Raw genomic sequence first — 16854 nt, 5'->3', positions numbered from 1 at the left:
TATATGCACACAAATTTCTTATTTTCACTTAATTTGATATATCATTGTAGATATTGATATTTCTTATAATAATAATAATAATAATAATAATAATAATAATAATAATAATAATAATAATGGTCTTGAGTTTGGATAAAAAGTATGTCATGTGAAACATTTTTTGTGATTATGTTAAAAATTAGTAAAAGGATTTCTTTAAAGTTAAGTTAACTTTATGGAAGGTTTTAAAAGAGTACTTTTGATATAAAAGTTATATAAGGTTTTAAATATGTATTTTTAAAATTAAAGTTATACATAATAATCAAATTAGATACAACTAGAACGCATAATGGGTTGAATTTTGGTAATAATGTCTTATCACGTTTTAGGTCGTTTGTCATATGCATTTAACAAGTAAAATGGAAAGAATGTGGTAGGAGAATTTGTTTTAAATCATTTATCATGTAACAGTATGTTATTCACTTATTCATGCAAGTTGTGGATATTTTTTATGTGGGTGGGGAAATATTTATCATCGTCATAGACACATATAAACGAATATATATGTTGTTAACTTTTCACCATATATTCGGTACAAGAATGTGTCTATTGTTCTAAAAACAAATATAAAAGTATATCTTTTTTAGCTGATAGTAAAGTAGAATGCATAAACTTTTGTTTGTGCAACACGGTTTAGAGATACATATACCAGTCAAATATGATACATATAAATGCCAATTAAGTATATTACATTAAAGATAAATAATTTATCATATCAAAAGTAACAATATCTAAAAAATGAAAATTGGTTAGCTAATATTTTTGAAAATGCTACCATGATTTCACATTGAGTGAATTCTTCTATGATGAAAGTAAAAATAGGTTGGTTAAGAACTTTACTTCAACTCAAAGACTTGTTTATATGAAAAATAAAATTGATAAATGATTTTGGTTTTAGAAAATTTTTAGGTTAGATATATTATTTATTTTTATATATGTTATATTATTTATTTTTATATATGATTTAGAATTGACGTTGTGTTGGTTGAAAAGTTATTTTAACTTATAAACTAGTTTATTAATAAATTGTCTCAAGTATGTTATTAAGAGGGTGTTTGAGATTTCATTTAAAAACTCCTTTTTAACTTACTAACTTTTTGAAAAGTCAATAAGTTAAAAAAATGTTTGGATGTTTAATATGGACTTCTAAACAACTTTTAGTTTAGCATTTGAAAAAAAAGTTTTGAAGAAGTTACAATTTATGACTTTTTGGAATGATTTATGACTTATTTGAATCAAAAATAAACAAAAGTCATTAGCCAAACACTTTTTTATTTATTGATATATTAACTTTTGTTTCTAAAAAGCTAATCCAAACACTTTTTTAAAATCTTATTTTCCCACATTGATAAATCAAAATGTCCCTTTAGATAAAAGTCATTTTTAATTTTAAAATGAAATCCCAAACATCCTCTAAAAAAATACCAACTTATAAGCTATTATAAACTCTTTTGTGGTTTGATTCTAGTTTTTACCTTATAAACTAGTTTATCATCAAACTGTCTTAATATCACACATATGAAACTGTTGTCCGTTTTGAGCCACAAGACTTCTTAAGGGACAACCAAAGTGAAACTACTTTTTTCATGATGATTAGGTGTATTTCTACCGACGAGAGCAATGGGGCAGATAAGGGAAAATTACTCTTTTTAAAGTCATTAGGATGCTTTGAGTTAAAAAAAAATAAAGGATTAAATATGAAGTCTACCCTAAATCACAAGGATTATTTGTATAATTTACTCTAAAATAATTTATGTAACAAGTTTAGTTGTGGAGAAAATGAACAAATTAGTAGTTCTTTTTAATTTATAATTAATGATAATAAAAAATAGTGCAAATACCACCGCTTTACCAAAAAAATTATTATTATTATTATTTTCAACTTTATCTTTTTTGCAATGTTATCCGATACAATTGAAAATTTATGTCAAACTTAAGGGTTTTGATGAACCAAAAAACCAAACTTAAAGCATTTCAGAACGAAGAAAAAAAAAATCATACATTTCTCCAAATATAAAGGCTTTTAGTAAACGAGGGGTAACATTGAAAAAAAATTGCAAAATTAAGGCATTAATGGACCTAAAAAACGACTTTGGATAAACCAAAAAAAAAAAACTTACAAACATAAGAGTTTTTTTATTTTAGTGACTAAAATGACAAAAATCTTCTTATTCTAATAAAATAATATTTTTATTCTCCTTTTAACATGTATCACTCTATTAGACATCTTAATTAATATCATGTCACTTGTCAACCTATTGATTTTTCATTTTAAATTTCAAAATTTAAATCTCTCACTCTAATTACATTAAATTAATAACATTATAATAAAAATTAAAATAAAATTAATACATATTATAAGGTGGTATAATTTCACGTATTTATTTAAATCAACGATTATAATTTTATATAATTAAAAAATATATATTAATTAATAATTTATTTAAAAAGATTGATTAATAATTTTGAGTTTTTACTATGAAAGTTTAATTAAATTTGTAACCGTGGTTCCCACAAGTTATAAACTAGTAAAATAAATAAACAAGTTCATTAACAAATGATAACTTAAACAAAGTATAATGACAAAAATAAAACACTTAGAAAAGTTCAATTATTAATTATAATCTTGATAACATCGTTTGATATTTTACATCATGTAGCTATCACCTATTAAAGTGACTAAAATAAATAATAATAGACAATTTCAATGATCAATAGTAGCTAAATAAAGTATAATGACGAAAATAAAACACTATGAAATATTCAATAACTAAAAATTATCTAAACCTTATTTTATATAACTTTTAATACAAATTATTCAATCATCAAATTACGATATACTATAATAATTAAAGGGTAAATAGCACAAAAGACACTTAGTTTACAATAAAATTCTAATTTTACACTGTGTTTTTTTTTTCTCAAATTTGAAACTGTGTTTTCCAATTTGTTACAATTCTGACCACTTGATCAGTGAATTCGGTTACATGCTGATGTGGCATGATAACGTGTTAGTTTTAATGACGTGACATGCTGACGTGTCAAAATTGATTTTTTTTCTTCAAAAAAACACTAAGTTTTCATTTTTTTCGATTTCGATACTAAGTTTAATTTTTTTTCTTTTAATTTTGACATTATGTTTTTTTGTTCCAAATCGAATATCATTTTTTTCAATTTTGTTGAGTGTTGACAATTTTTTATTAGAAATTTTATAAATATTTTTTAATACATTTTAAACTGTATAAATATATATTTTTTTCATTTAAAAATCATATTTTTATTTAAATACAATGTTTTTTTAATTGCTTTCAAAGCATAATGTATAAATATGCATTACTTATATCATTAGAATTAAACCAATCAAAAGCTTCTAATAAGATGTAAAATTTTCACGCCTCCAAACCTCCAAACTTATTTTAAAGTTGCATATTTAATATAAAATATGGTTTTATATAACTAATACATATTTATATATAAAATTATGGTTTGAATGTAAAAAAAAAAAAAAAAAAAAAAAAAAAAAAAAAAAAAACCTTGTATTTGTACAAAACTATGGTTTTTAATTGAAAAAAAAATGTATTTATGTTTCAATGTATTAAAAAAATATTTATAAGGTTTCAATTAGAAAATTGTTAACATTGAACAAAATTGAAAAAAAAATGATGTTCGATTTGGAATAAAAAAACATAGTGTCAAAATTAAAAGAAAAAATTAAACGTAGTGTCAAAATCGAAAAAAAAAATGAATATTTAGTGTTTTTTGTGGAGAGAAATTTAATTTGGACATGTCAGCATATCATATTATCAAAACTGACACGTTATCATACCACGTCAACATGTAACCTGACTGACAGGTCAAGTGGTCAGAATCGTAACAAACTGGAAACACATTGTCAAATTTGAGAAAAAAAAACAGAGTGTCAAATTATAATTTTTGTATAAACTAAGTGTCTTTTATGTTATTACCCATAATTAAAATAACAAATTTTATTGATTGCCAAATTTTAAAATTGAGATATTCAATCAGTTAACTATATATTCCAGCCTTATATCAAATAATAACAATATTTACATGAAAATATCACATATGATTATCATTTTTTAAAATTCTGATTTTCGAAAGCTGATAATCTAACATAAAGTAATTTTGAAAATCATGTTTTTTGAGTATGTCTTAAAGTTTTCGAGATAGCTTCGAAATTAAGTTTTTGGAACATGCCTAAAATTTACGAACATTGATTTTATGACGTAAAACAATGCTTTGATGTAAAGCATTTCTTTTAGAGAAATGATGATTTTCTACAATTTTCATACTCGTTTAAAATTTCCGAACTATTCTAGTTTTTGAAGATTCTAGTTTCAGACATGGTAATTTCGAAAATTTGTTTTTCTATAATTTTTGAAATCCTTTACAATTTTCGAACACAATATATACTTTTGAGATTCCGATTTCTAACACAATGCAAACTTGGTTAAAAAATGTCGAATTTCCTTCTTATTCTTTGGTTAGTGGTTTTATGTTCAATTATCATTCCAACTTCTCAAGCTACATATCATCAAACTTTTACAATTGCTTTTCAAATTTTTTGACCGACTGATCATCAAATCAAGAGAATTATCCTGTCAAAAAAAGAAGCAATAGGCAATTTAGGTAAAATACTTGTAACAGATGGTCTATAATAATGGTATCCCGAACCGAAAAAACGAAGTCTTAATGATAGAGTTGGCTTAAGGTGTCACATGAAGATTCTTACATATGATTTCATCATATGTTAGAAGAGAATATAAAAGCCAAAATCAGATGATATAAACTATATTTATCTTTGCAAATGGTAGGGAGATAAAAAGACTACCAAAGATTTAGGAAATTGTATATACTTCTTGGTTCGATAACAAATCGGGTGAAAGTTGTCATGTTAGCAAAATATAATGATTTGCTTAAACAAAATACTTGGGAACTGGTACCTCGTCCTAATGATACGAACATTATATGGTGTCATTAGTTATTTTGATGTAAATTCTTCTACGATGGTGCTATTGAACCGTAAAAACCAGTAATTGGTCGTTAATGAAAAATCACGAGAAATCAGCATGATTGGGAGGAGCATTTAGTCATGTGGTAAACCCCACAATAATTTGGGCGGTTTTAGCCTTAATTTAAGTTGAAAGTGGGATATACGTCAGTTTCATGTGAAAAACTCCTTACACCGCGATTTACATGAAACAATATTCATGCATCAAACCACTTGGTTTTTACAATCCTTCCTACCATGGTTATGTATGCAAAGTACGGAAGCCACTATATGGACTTAAACAAGCTCTATAAGCCTGGTATCAACATCTTTTTAACCATCTCCTCAATCTCATGTTTGTTTATAACAAGAGTGACACTTCTTTATTTATTTATAAACACATCAACAATCTTGCTTACTAGCTTATTGTTTTATGTCTATGACATTGTGCTCACCACCTCTTCTATACATCTAAAAATCGGGCTTATTGGTGCTTTATAACTGGAATTTGAAATGATTGATTTGGGGACACTAACGTATTTTCTGGGTATCTCAGACAAATAAAGGATTCCATGTTCCTTAACTAACACAAGTACGCTAAGGCCCTTCTTACTTGAACAAACATGAAAAAAAAATGCAAACCAGATGGTCCACACTAATTCTAAACTTAACATCACCTCTAGCGACCATGTCACCCAACTGGTGCTTTACAATAATTGACTTTTACCGATTTCAATATTTCATACACAGTTCTACATATCTTGTTTTTTATGCATGTCCCTCGCATACCACACTTCAATGCTTTGAACCACATCCTATGATACCTAAAAGGTACCCCTGATATCGGTTTGCACATTTACTCATCTGCACCCACACAACTTACAACTTACACGAATGATGATTCAATCGGATTCCTTGTAACTCGACGATCAACATCTGGATATCGTTTATTCCTTTGTTACAACTTATGTAATATCCGTTTTCAGGTATCAATTATTTAGTAGTGTCTCATAAGTCTGTATCAACTGGTTTACATCTATAGTGTTGAAAATCGTTATTTTGTAAGTAAAGTAATTATACCTTTAATAATTATTTATTTCTTCTAAACTGATAATGTAGTGTTTGTAACTCCTATACCAATCATAGTTTATCAGGTCTATTTGTCAAGAACATTTATATAACGTAGTGAGTATTTTGTCGAGTTTCAAAATGTAGAGTCAACATCTTAATTTTTGGGTTGTAACCCACAAGATAGTGAAATACTAAAATGTACTCATTTTGTTATAAAATTTATATTTTCGTATAAAGCTTCAAAAACCAAGGAGTTTTGCAAATCATAAATTTTTCTTATGATCTTATGACATAGATTATGTTTGTTTTGTTAGTTTTGTATTTTAAAATTAATATATCACAAATATTTGGGAAAAGCTAGTGATAACCACATCTTATGCAAACAATATCTCATATTTTAACATAAAGATTAAACATGTAAATATTTGTATGATAAACAAATTTTGGACTTGTATCCCCCCCCCCCCCCCCCCCCCAAAAAAAAAAAAAAAAAAAAAAAAAAAAAAACACAAAAAAGTTTGAAAATATGAGGGTATGAACTCACCTTGAGTGGATTTGTAGGTTGTTTGAAGTGATGATGTAAAGATTTCCAAGCCTAAACTCTTGGATAAGGTTGATGAACTTCTTGGAAATGGTATGATCCTAAAGGTTTCTAACACATAATAATATGTGTAAATAATATGAAACTAACAAGAAAGTGTAACAAAACACTAGATTAACAAGAAAACTTACCAAAATACTAAGATTAAGCTTGAAGATTTTAATCCATTGAGGCTTGGAATTACTTTTGAGAGAGAAGGGAAGTTAACCGGAAGTAAAATGGAAAAAATGGTGGGATTTGTGGGATGGGCTTGTCCTTAAGATAAAGGAGTAAAATGATATAATGTTTACTTGGGTGATTAATGGATAAAAGCGTGGGATATTTTTGGGTATTGAACTGCATGGGAAATGGTTAAACTATCAATTCATAAAGTCAACACCCTTATCTCTTTATTCATCCGAAAAAACTTTGGGATGGACATTAAATGGGTGATTTCGGCCAAGCATGAACGAAATCACCTTATATACCACTAAGGTCCATGTGATTTCGGTCCTAGCTTCTACCTAGCTTGTGATTTCTGCCTTAGTGGGGACCTAGATTGGTGTTTTCGGCCTTAAGTGGTCCTAAGCAAACCGAAATCTCAAGGGGTGGGGTACTTAGGCCAAAAATTATAACACAATGTTTTAATTCCATGATTTATGTTCCAATCATTTAGCTTTACTTGCCCTTTAAGTGTTTACTATAAACATGATTTTCAAGGTATGCATATATACATACACCTATACGTATACAAATAATGCTCTTTTAACTTTCAATTGTTTTATTGCAACAAGGTTACGTTATGAATTCACTCGTACACGGTACATGGTTACATTTTAGACCCTGCTTGTTCCAAAAAATTTCGATCGCCACACTAAATCTAATTTAAGTGGGGGAGATTCATAACATCCTGTATTGAGTCGTTCTTAATTCGGGGAAGTGACCCTGTAACATCCGGTCCAAGTATGAATCACCTTTCATGTATTTTGTTTAAATGGTGTGGCCACGATGTTGTAGAGCATCACCACGACGTGGTGGAACATTTTGGATTTAATGATTTAGATGACCTGCCATGACGTGGCCTTGGATCACCACGACGTGGCAGGCATTTTAGTGAAAACCCTAATCGGGCATTGGACCCTATATAAGGAACATTAAAGTTAGGGTTTCAACCTCCATCTTCCTCTCAACCTCAAAAACCCTAACCCTTATTAAAGTTGTGAGCTCATTCTTGGTGCTTTTTGGTGATTTTATAAGGAGAAGGAAGCTCTTGGTAAGGTAGTTACTTGGAAAGCATCATTTCTTCAGCTAGCTTATCTCTTGGATCTTGGTGAGTGTCCAACACTCAAAATTTTCTTGCCATGCTACTAGATCTTTTGGTTTTTCCCCTTTTTCCATGTTTTGATGGATTTAAGTAATGAGGTCTCATAAATTTTGCAACTTTATGAATCTCCAGGTCAAGTAGAGCATTTAATGTCTTAGATCTAAATATAATCAAGTTTTAGATGGCATGCATGAGGTTTTGGTCATTAAACCCTATTTTTGACCTAAAATGGAAAAGTCGTGTGTTGGACATGCAAGTCCATGAAGTCATGACTTTTAAAGCCTCTTAGGAGTATGAAATCTTTCTGGAAACTTTAGAGGTGCAACTCTAAGGATTTGGTGCTTAATGAGAGTCTTGATGCATTAAGTTACCATTAGTGGTTAGGGTTGGGGCTTTGGCTTAGGATTATAGAGGGGTTTAAGAGATAAAAGTTAGAAACTTTACCCATCAAGACCATGGGAATAACCAGATATGAGCCTTGGATCCCTTGTAGTGGAAGGAAATGACTTAATAGTTTAAGATGTTCAGACTCATCACCATGGCGTGGTTGAGGTTGCCACGACATGGTGACTTGATCAAGACCCACTTGTTTTGTCAATTTGTAGCCATGACATGACGAATAGTTGGGTTAACTTTTGACTGTTGACTTTAATTAAGTTTGACCTAAGGGTATTTTAAGTTGTAGTCTGATTGTTGGTCACTATTACTTGTAAAGGTGACCGGTAGAGTTGGTTTTCGGAGCAACGTGTTGCCACAGCTATTTCGTCTGACTGTGAGGTGAGTCTCCTCATTGTACCTGTAGGTCGAAGGGACCAATGTCGGCCCACTAGAATATGTTATGTATAATGGTAGTTGTCTTTGTGATACTTGCATGAAAGACTAGGATCTGGTCCCTGGCATATATATATATATATATATATATATATATATATATATATATATATATATATATATATATATATATATATATATATATAAAGACCAGGATCGGGCCCGTGGTAATTTGCATGTAAGACCGGGTTTTGGCCCTCTGTAGTGCAAGGAAAGACCAGTATCTGGCCCTTTGAAATTTGTATGTACGATCGGGATTTGGCCCTCATCATTGCAAGGAAAGACCGGCATCTAGCCCGTGGCAATTTGTATGTAAGACCGGGATTTGGCAATCGGCATTGCAAGGAAAGATCATGATTTGGCCCATGGCAGAAAGTGACTGTAAGAATATGATTCGGCCCATAGCATTCACTATCTTATGTATGGTATATGGTATTTTGGGAAACTCACTAACCTTTATGCTTACGGTTTATATTTATGGTTTCAGGTACTTCCGGTTCGAAAAGGAAGGGCTCGTCGTGACTGCACAACATCCCCTAAATTTTATTCTGCATTGGTAGTTTTTACTCTGATGTCTGAATACTATTTTTCTCTTGAATTGGTTTGGGAACAAATTGATGTATGAATTATTGTTTCTAAAATGAAAATTTACCTTGGATTTTTGGGACGTTACAAGTTGGTATCAGAACCTTGGTTTAAAGGGTTTGTGCACACTCTCAGGTGTGATTGAACTCAAACCGGGGAATCGGTAATCTTTTCAAAGAATACAAATTTCTAAAAAAATTTATATAGAGAAAGGGGGTGTAATGTGTGCAATCAGCCGAGCTCAAGTAAATGATTTCCTATAATACCATACATGTTGATATTTATATGATCCGAATGCTTGCATGTTAGGATAAGGCCGAGGATACTTTTAGGAATTATATGGTAGATTTTTCTGATATGTTATACCTCGTAGTCTAGGAGGATCGAATGTTATGCTAGATTTGGAATCTGTATTGGTAGAAGTGATTGCTAAGTGTATGTTGTAAAAATTGTATACGAGCAGGATCATATAGCCCTAGAATGACTAGCTTTATTTCTTGTTCCTAGTCTGGTTGTGGTCCTAGGGTAGAGTCTTTTATTCGACAGTCTATTTGATCATTTATTGTGCATAATTTGCATGCATAAGGCAACCAGAAGTGAAAGTATAAGTTCCTAGCATGGGTTATAGTAAATGAGCTTGGGATGTCTTTTGTTTTTTGTTCTAGTGTCGAAACGAAGTACTGGGGTGTTGCCAATGTATTTTTCGAGCCCTGCTAGCTCGGAAATATGTTCCTCGAGCTTCATGTTCCTCTTACCCAAGCCAAATTAGTTTATTGCGATATATTTTTGTAGTTTACCTTTCAAGCGACTACGTTCAGCATCAGCAGACCAAACACATCGAAATAGATATTCATTTGAAATATAAATCAATTAAAACAATCTCCTTACCTCAACATTTTGAAAATTAAAAACTACTTTTAGAAAATAAAGATAAAAATATAATTGAATAATAACAATGTCAAATAAAAAATATTTGATATGAAATAAATCAAATAATATAGATATGAGTTGTACAAAAAATATTGTTTTTTCTTGAACTCATTATTCCTATATAAAAGGTATTTTTAATTTTTATCATACTATTTTAAATTCTTATTGGTCACAATCGATTTAATTGTACACAAATAGATATTTAAACTAAATCATTTTGGTTGTGGTGATTTGGTAAGATATGTGGAAGATATGATGGATAATTTATTTATGTTGAAATCCTTATCCTACTCAGCCTCTATAACCATGGAGGTTCGTCTACAGTGACTCTAGGGCATGAGATATACCATCATGTTTGCAGCGGGTGATTTGTTGGTGCGCAAACGTTGGCCCGAAGCCCTTGTTAGGAAAGTTCCCTTTAAAAAAATTAGATCTTTAAACTAATTATTTTTCGCATAAAAATACCATTACTACCAGATTAACACCCAATAGCCCGTTACAATGGCATAGTTTGTTATCCATATAAGTCATAAATTCCAACATAAATATAAGAACTTGTGCAAGATATGTTTAGGAATGTGAATGACCAGCGTAAAACAGTCAAACAACAAATTTGATCAACAATCATATAGACAACTTTGAAACAAAGTTATGCAATCTGTATAGGTTTATAGCAATAATAAGATGAACATTCTGACCCGACTAAATTTTCATAAGATACTAAAAATTCATTTTAACTGATCAAAGAGAACCAGCTTCAAACAATAAAAGACATTCTTTTATGAACTTCTCAATGAAGGAAAAAAAAAAGGTTATCTATTTATACGAAGATGAAGTTTTACATAAAACCCCAACTATCAAATATCATAATCATGAAAATATGTAAGGAAGGGTATTGTGGGGTGATATTGAATGGCATAAACATTGTGCTTGCTTTAACTACCCTTGACCAAAAAGATTGTACCAAAAATGATGGTATGTAAGAAAGAAGCAAAGCATGCACAAGAAATGTGTGTGTGTGTGTGTGTGGCAACAAAGAGCTTCCAACACTTATGACTCATGTTCTCACCAAGAGACCAAATAATACTCATTCAATAGACCAAACCCACTAAGGACATTTTCCTCTCTTTTACTTGAACTTTTCACCCTTGAGCCATCACATAGTTTTATTTATTTATTTTAAAAAGAAAAAAGAAAAAAAAAAAAAGATTTTTGTTTGAACTTTTCACCTTTGAGCCATCACATAGTTTTCTAACATGATAGGCGAATGATATTTACTTGTGAAGTTTTATATTGTTATTTGTTTAAAAGTTGTTTCAAGTATAGACTTATAATAGTAATTTTTTATGGTAAAATATAAAACTTCCAAAGAAAATGAAGATAACTTTGTACGTAACAACAAATAGAATGACTAGTTTACCCACGACTACTATCCACCAAACTAACTAAAACAATTCAAATATAGTTGTATTGTGATGAAATTATATAAAATTGTAAATGGAAATACTTGATAAACATCCAAGGACCAAAGGGTAATTTTCCATAAATACTTTTGAATCTTCAATGGACACACCAAATCTGTTTATGAGCCTTTTTTGCCTCCTTTTTGAAAGCAACAAAAAAGAAGGCTACAACACAATGTCTAACAGCCAAACCATGATGGATGAAAAATCAAATGTAACATCTTTTTTGATGGATTTAGAAATTAGAAGTTTTGTTTTTGTTTTTCTTCTTCTTTAATGCCACTCAAGATTTGGGGTGGGGCCCACTTTCAAGGAGCTAGACCAGTCATCTTGCAAATTGGGCAAATATTTTTCTGAGACAGCCATTGTTTGATGCAATCTGTGTGGAAATCATGTCCACAATCCAAATTTCCGATATTGTCCCCGGTGTCGTACTCTTCCTGAAATACAAGAGCACACATAAAGAGGGGTAATTTCGGTAATTAATTGAAAATTTTGTTTTTTTTCTTGATTTATCAATTTAGTTTATTTACTTTTTCTAATTACACGTAACAAACAAAATGTTTAAATGAGTCGTTATATTCCACAATCACGTTTGGTTGACCATATTCTAAGTTTTCATAGTAATTTTTAAATTATACGTAAAAATGTAAATACAATATATGAATTTAAACATACTCTACAAAAATTTTATTTATAATTCAAGAGCATTTATCATAAAGTAAAAAATTAAACATAATACATAATCTTCATTTAAATACAAGTAATACTTTTTCTTTATCTTGGAAAAATAAAATTGAAATCTAATTAGAATTTTACATTCCATTATCATATTTTTTTCTTCATTAAAACATGTTTCTTATGCAGAATTAGAAAACTAAACGAATAAGATTTAAAAGTCAAAAAAGATCATTTACTACTTTAACACAAAGTCAAAAAAGATCATTTACGACTTTAACAAAAAAAAAATAATAATAGCATGAAATTTTAAAATAGAATAACAATCAAACTATATTTTTTAGAGAATAACGAAAAGTAAATTAACTATGGTGTGGAAATTTTAAAAGATATTATTGCTATTAAAGATTATACATACCCCTATAAACTTGTAGTTAGTTAACGCTAATATTAAAAATAAATAAATAAATAAATCTGAGATAAATTTCACCTGACATATGCAACATGGCTCTAAATTTTGATTAGAAATTGGCATAAAAGCAATGTGTTTTCTTTGTTTCATTGACTTTAAAATAACTTCCTCTCTTAGCCCTGTGTTCACATTTCCTATGCGTTCTTCCAATGCCAACAGTTCCTAAAATAAATTTATTTAAACAATATATATTTTTAAAAAAAAATTAATAATAATAATAATAAAACAAAACATCTAAATTCACCTCATAAGACATATTATCAACATCTAGCCTCATATCACGATGCCTATCATGCAACTCGGCTACCCCATTGATAAATGGATCAAAGAGCATGTAATCCTGGAATATAGCGCAAATAATATTTAATTATTAAATTGGAATAATAATTATTAATAATAATAATAATAAAATATTTGTAATTAATAAGAAAATATGAATAACGAATAGCCTGAAAAATAACATCAAACCTCAGCACGTAAATTTTCTCCCCTTCGCATTGCATGTAACACTTGCCTTATCTGTTAAAAAGACAAAACAAGATTTAATAATTACAAGAATGGTCCCTCTGGTATGCCAAAAACTGCAGGTTTTGTCTGAGTTTTAATTTTTTTTTTTTTTACATTTTTGTCCTTGAGTTTGGTTTTTTGTTTTGGAAATGGTTCCTCCCTCATGTCAAATTCAAATGACCTTTTTACCCTTATAGGAAAATAATAAATGGAGTAAATTACAAGAATTGTGTCTATTGTATACCAAAAATTGCAGGTTTAGTCCCAAGATTTAATTTGGTTACATTTTTGTTCTTAACTCTTCAGGTTTGTTTTTTTGTTTCAAAAATGGTACCTAACCCATGTCAAATGACCATTTTACCCTTCTACAAAAATAATAGAGTAGAATGGTATCAGCGATTGTTAACTCTTACGTTTGGTTTTTGTTTCAAAAAAGATCCCTAACCCATGTCAAATGACTATTCTACCCTCATACAAAAGTAAAAAAGAAAAAGAAATTACAAGAATCGTCCCTGTGGCATACCAAAAACTACAGGTTTGGTACAAGTCTTGATTTTTGTTACATTCTTGTCCTTAAATTTGGTTTTTTTATTTCGGAAATGACCTTTTTACCCTTACATGAAAATTAAGGAACACAAACCTCAGATACCAGTCTTTGTCTTCCTTCAATATCAGCAGCTAAAGCACGCCAATCATCACCAGATACCTCCATTGGAGACCTAGAAAAAGGTTGACCATGATGATGTCTTTGACTAGGAGCTCCAGATGAGATATGAGCATGAGCATCCTCTGATGTAGAAGAAGAAGAAGAAGAAGAAGACCCTGCAGGAAATGTAGCAAAATGACCTCTTTGCCCTCCAGACTGAGACTCACCAGATGGAAAAAGAGTCCATGGAGAAAAGTCAGACAATCTTTGTTGACTTTGCATTGTGGGGTTATTATGCTGTGTCCAAACAGTGGTGTTTCTGGAGCTGGATGGGGCCCCACTCCCACTTCCTGTAGCTAAGCTCCAATTAGTAGGATCTTGAACAATATTCCTATTCTCAGAAGATGGAACAAAATTATGATACTGGACATTATTGTTTCTTATCAAACTTCTGAAGTTTAATTCTGTCCCTCTTTCCAAAGGGTAATTTCCCAAACTCCCATTTCTTGATCCTATATTAATACCAAAAGGAAAATGACTTGTGTTGTTTCTTGGAAGCATTAAAGGGGGTTGCTGATTTGAAAGATTGTTTCTGGATGTTTGATCCAAAAACTCATTAATCAAGATTTGTCTGTTTGGACACCTAGGGGCGTTTCCGGAAGATAAATTATAAGGTACAGACCCCCGCATGCCAAAATGTGTTTGTGGGCTTTCTTCAACACTTGAAATTCTTGTGTTTGGGGATTCATTTCGGTTCATATTCATAACCAAGGGGTTGACTTGAGTTGAAGATATATTCAAACTTGAAGGCTGCCCGGACTGCCCGGGCTGCCCGGATGTAGTACCTTCTAGGGCTTTTCTTTTACCAGACTTGTAAACATCCATAAATCCCATACCATCATCATCAGTGTTGGAACCTCCATACCCTATGCTTAAATTTACGTTCATTGGAATATGATTGGATGCTAATGATGATGATGATGATGATGATGATGAATCAACATGACCACGATGATGTTGATGTTCTTGTGATCTTGTTTCATTGTTAGAAACATGATCTTGTAAAGTTGCTCTAGAGCTTGATTCTCCAACATCCCAGTTGCTAAAACTTCTAAAGTTATGATGAAGATTTGTATTATTCACATAACTGAAATTAAGCTCACTGGAAAGATCATTGTTTAATAATCGTCTTTCCATTGGAGATAACATGTTGTTCCAGTCATCTGATTCATCCATACTAGCATTATTGCTGGAATTGGACCCTTGGTTAAGGTCAACAGCTTCTGGGAAAGGGTCAAAGATACTCCTTTGACCTTGCATCAGGTCAAATAGATTAATTTGGTCAACCGTATTCCCGCTATGTGGTTCTGTTTGATACAATAGAAGCAAATCAAAATACATTAGATCACATTCTTTCAATGTCTTATCAAAAAAGAATACAAATTTGTAAGATAAAGTATTAAAGTAGACCAAATGCAGGTTAATAACAGAGAAAATGGTTAAAATTTTTGTCTTTTTAGTTCACTACATGAGTAAAATTCAAAGTTCTAATAAAAAGATACAATACTAACAAATTTGTGCATCTGCATTTTGAAATGTAAAACACCTGCAAATTTGAAGAACTGAAGAAGAATGAGCTCGGGATGCTTTTAAGCTTGAAACAGGATAAAGATCATACCTACTTGTTGTAAAAAGAGAGCTCCGCTTTGACCTAGTATGTCAAACAGATTGTTTTGTTCTTTCTATTATTATTTATAACTTTTGGGTAAACAATTGTTTAACTTTTATATAGCAAGAACTGAGAATATGCTAAAGTTTTATCAAATTGCATGAGTTTCAAATCAATTTGCGTTTAACTTAATGGTTACGAGATGATGGCTATTCCGGATGAATCCATGGAGCATGAACAAAAAATCGAAGATTGTAAAGAAATGTAAACGCAACTTGTGAATATCATCGGAACCCACTTGTTATTCACTTCCCGATAAAAAGGAAAAACCTAGACATCAAAATTGATAGATCCCCTCTTTCCATTCAAACGGATGATATTCAGATGCAAATAGAAAGATCAAAATGGATGATTTACTTGAAATTTGCACAAAAAGAAAAACATGATATTAAGATTAAGAGAAAAGTTTACCGATTGAGATGATAACGATGTTGGGAATTGGGGGCGTTTAGTCGGTGTGATGATGAAGAATAAGATACCGAGAAAATCGTTTCATGAGAGCATCAGAGGTCATTGCGATATGGCGTTTGGTTTGAGAATGGATAGACGAAAAGGGTAGAGAGAGAGAGAGAGAGAGAGAGAGAGAGAGAGAGTAGAAGAGTAAATTGGGTGTTAAATTTTCATGGGGAAGAAGAAGATTCGTATTTTGGTGGGTTTACGGTGAGATATGGAATATGCTGATACCAAAATGGCATGTTTGGCTGCAAAATTTTATTTCTTCACAATACATCCTCAAGCTTCCATTTCGTTGCAGAATTAGTCCCTCCAAGGCTCCAACTCACACTATTGAGAGTAGGGATGAGGTTTAAAATCGGAAAACCGGACCGGAACCGGAATATATAGAACCGGTTCCGGTTCCAGGTTTTAAATATGGTTTTATCCGAGTTCCGGATAATCTGGGTTTGGGTCCATCGGGTCCGGGCAAACTGGGTCTAAAAACCGGAACCGGTGTTAGGAATCGGAACCACTTTTAAGGGTCGGAACCAGT

The 16854-nt window shown here is 30.7% G+C and overlaps 1 protein-coding gene across 1 annotated transcript; it reads right to left on the bottom strand.

Moving 5' to 3' along the window:
• Positions 1–11882: 11882 nt before the first annotated feature.
• Positions 11883–16512, bottom strand: LOC145004713 (uncharacterized). The gene is made up of 6 exons (XM_078963691.1): positions 16278–16512; positions 14132–15504; positions 13453–13503; positions 13229–13324; positions 13003–13146; positions 11883–12274 (listed from the first exon to the last, which is right to left on the bottom strand). The coding sequence occupies exons 2-6, from the start codon at positions 15455–15457 to the stop codon at positions 12143–12145; spliced, it is 1749 nt and encodes a 582-aa protein (XP_078819817.1). The 5' UTR covers positions 15458–15504; positions 16278–16512; the 3' UTR covers positions 11883–12142.
• Between the last annotated feature and the right edge of the window lie 342 nt (positions 16513–16854).

This window comes from Lactuca saligna, chromosome 7 (genome assembly GCF_052625555.1).
Source record: "Lactuca saligna cultivar CGN05327 chromosome 7, ASM5262555v1, whole genome shotgun sequence".
Classification (NCBI taxonomy): domain Eukaryota; kingdom Viridiplantae; phylum Streptophyta; class Magnoliopsida; order Asterales; family Asteraceae; genus Lactuca; species Lactuca saligna.
This window is presented reverse-complemented; position numbering and strand designations above follow the sequence as displayed.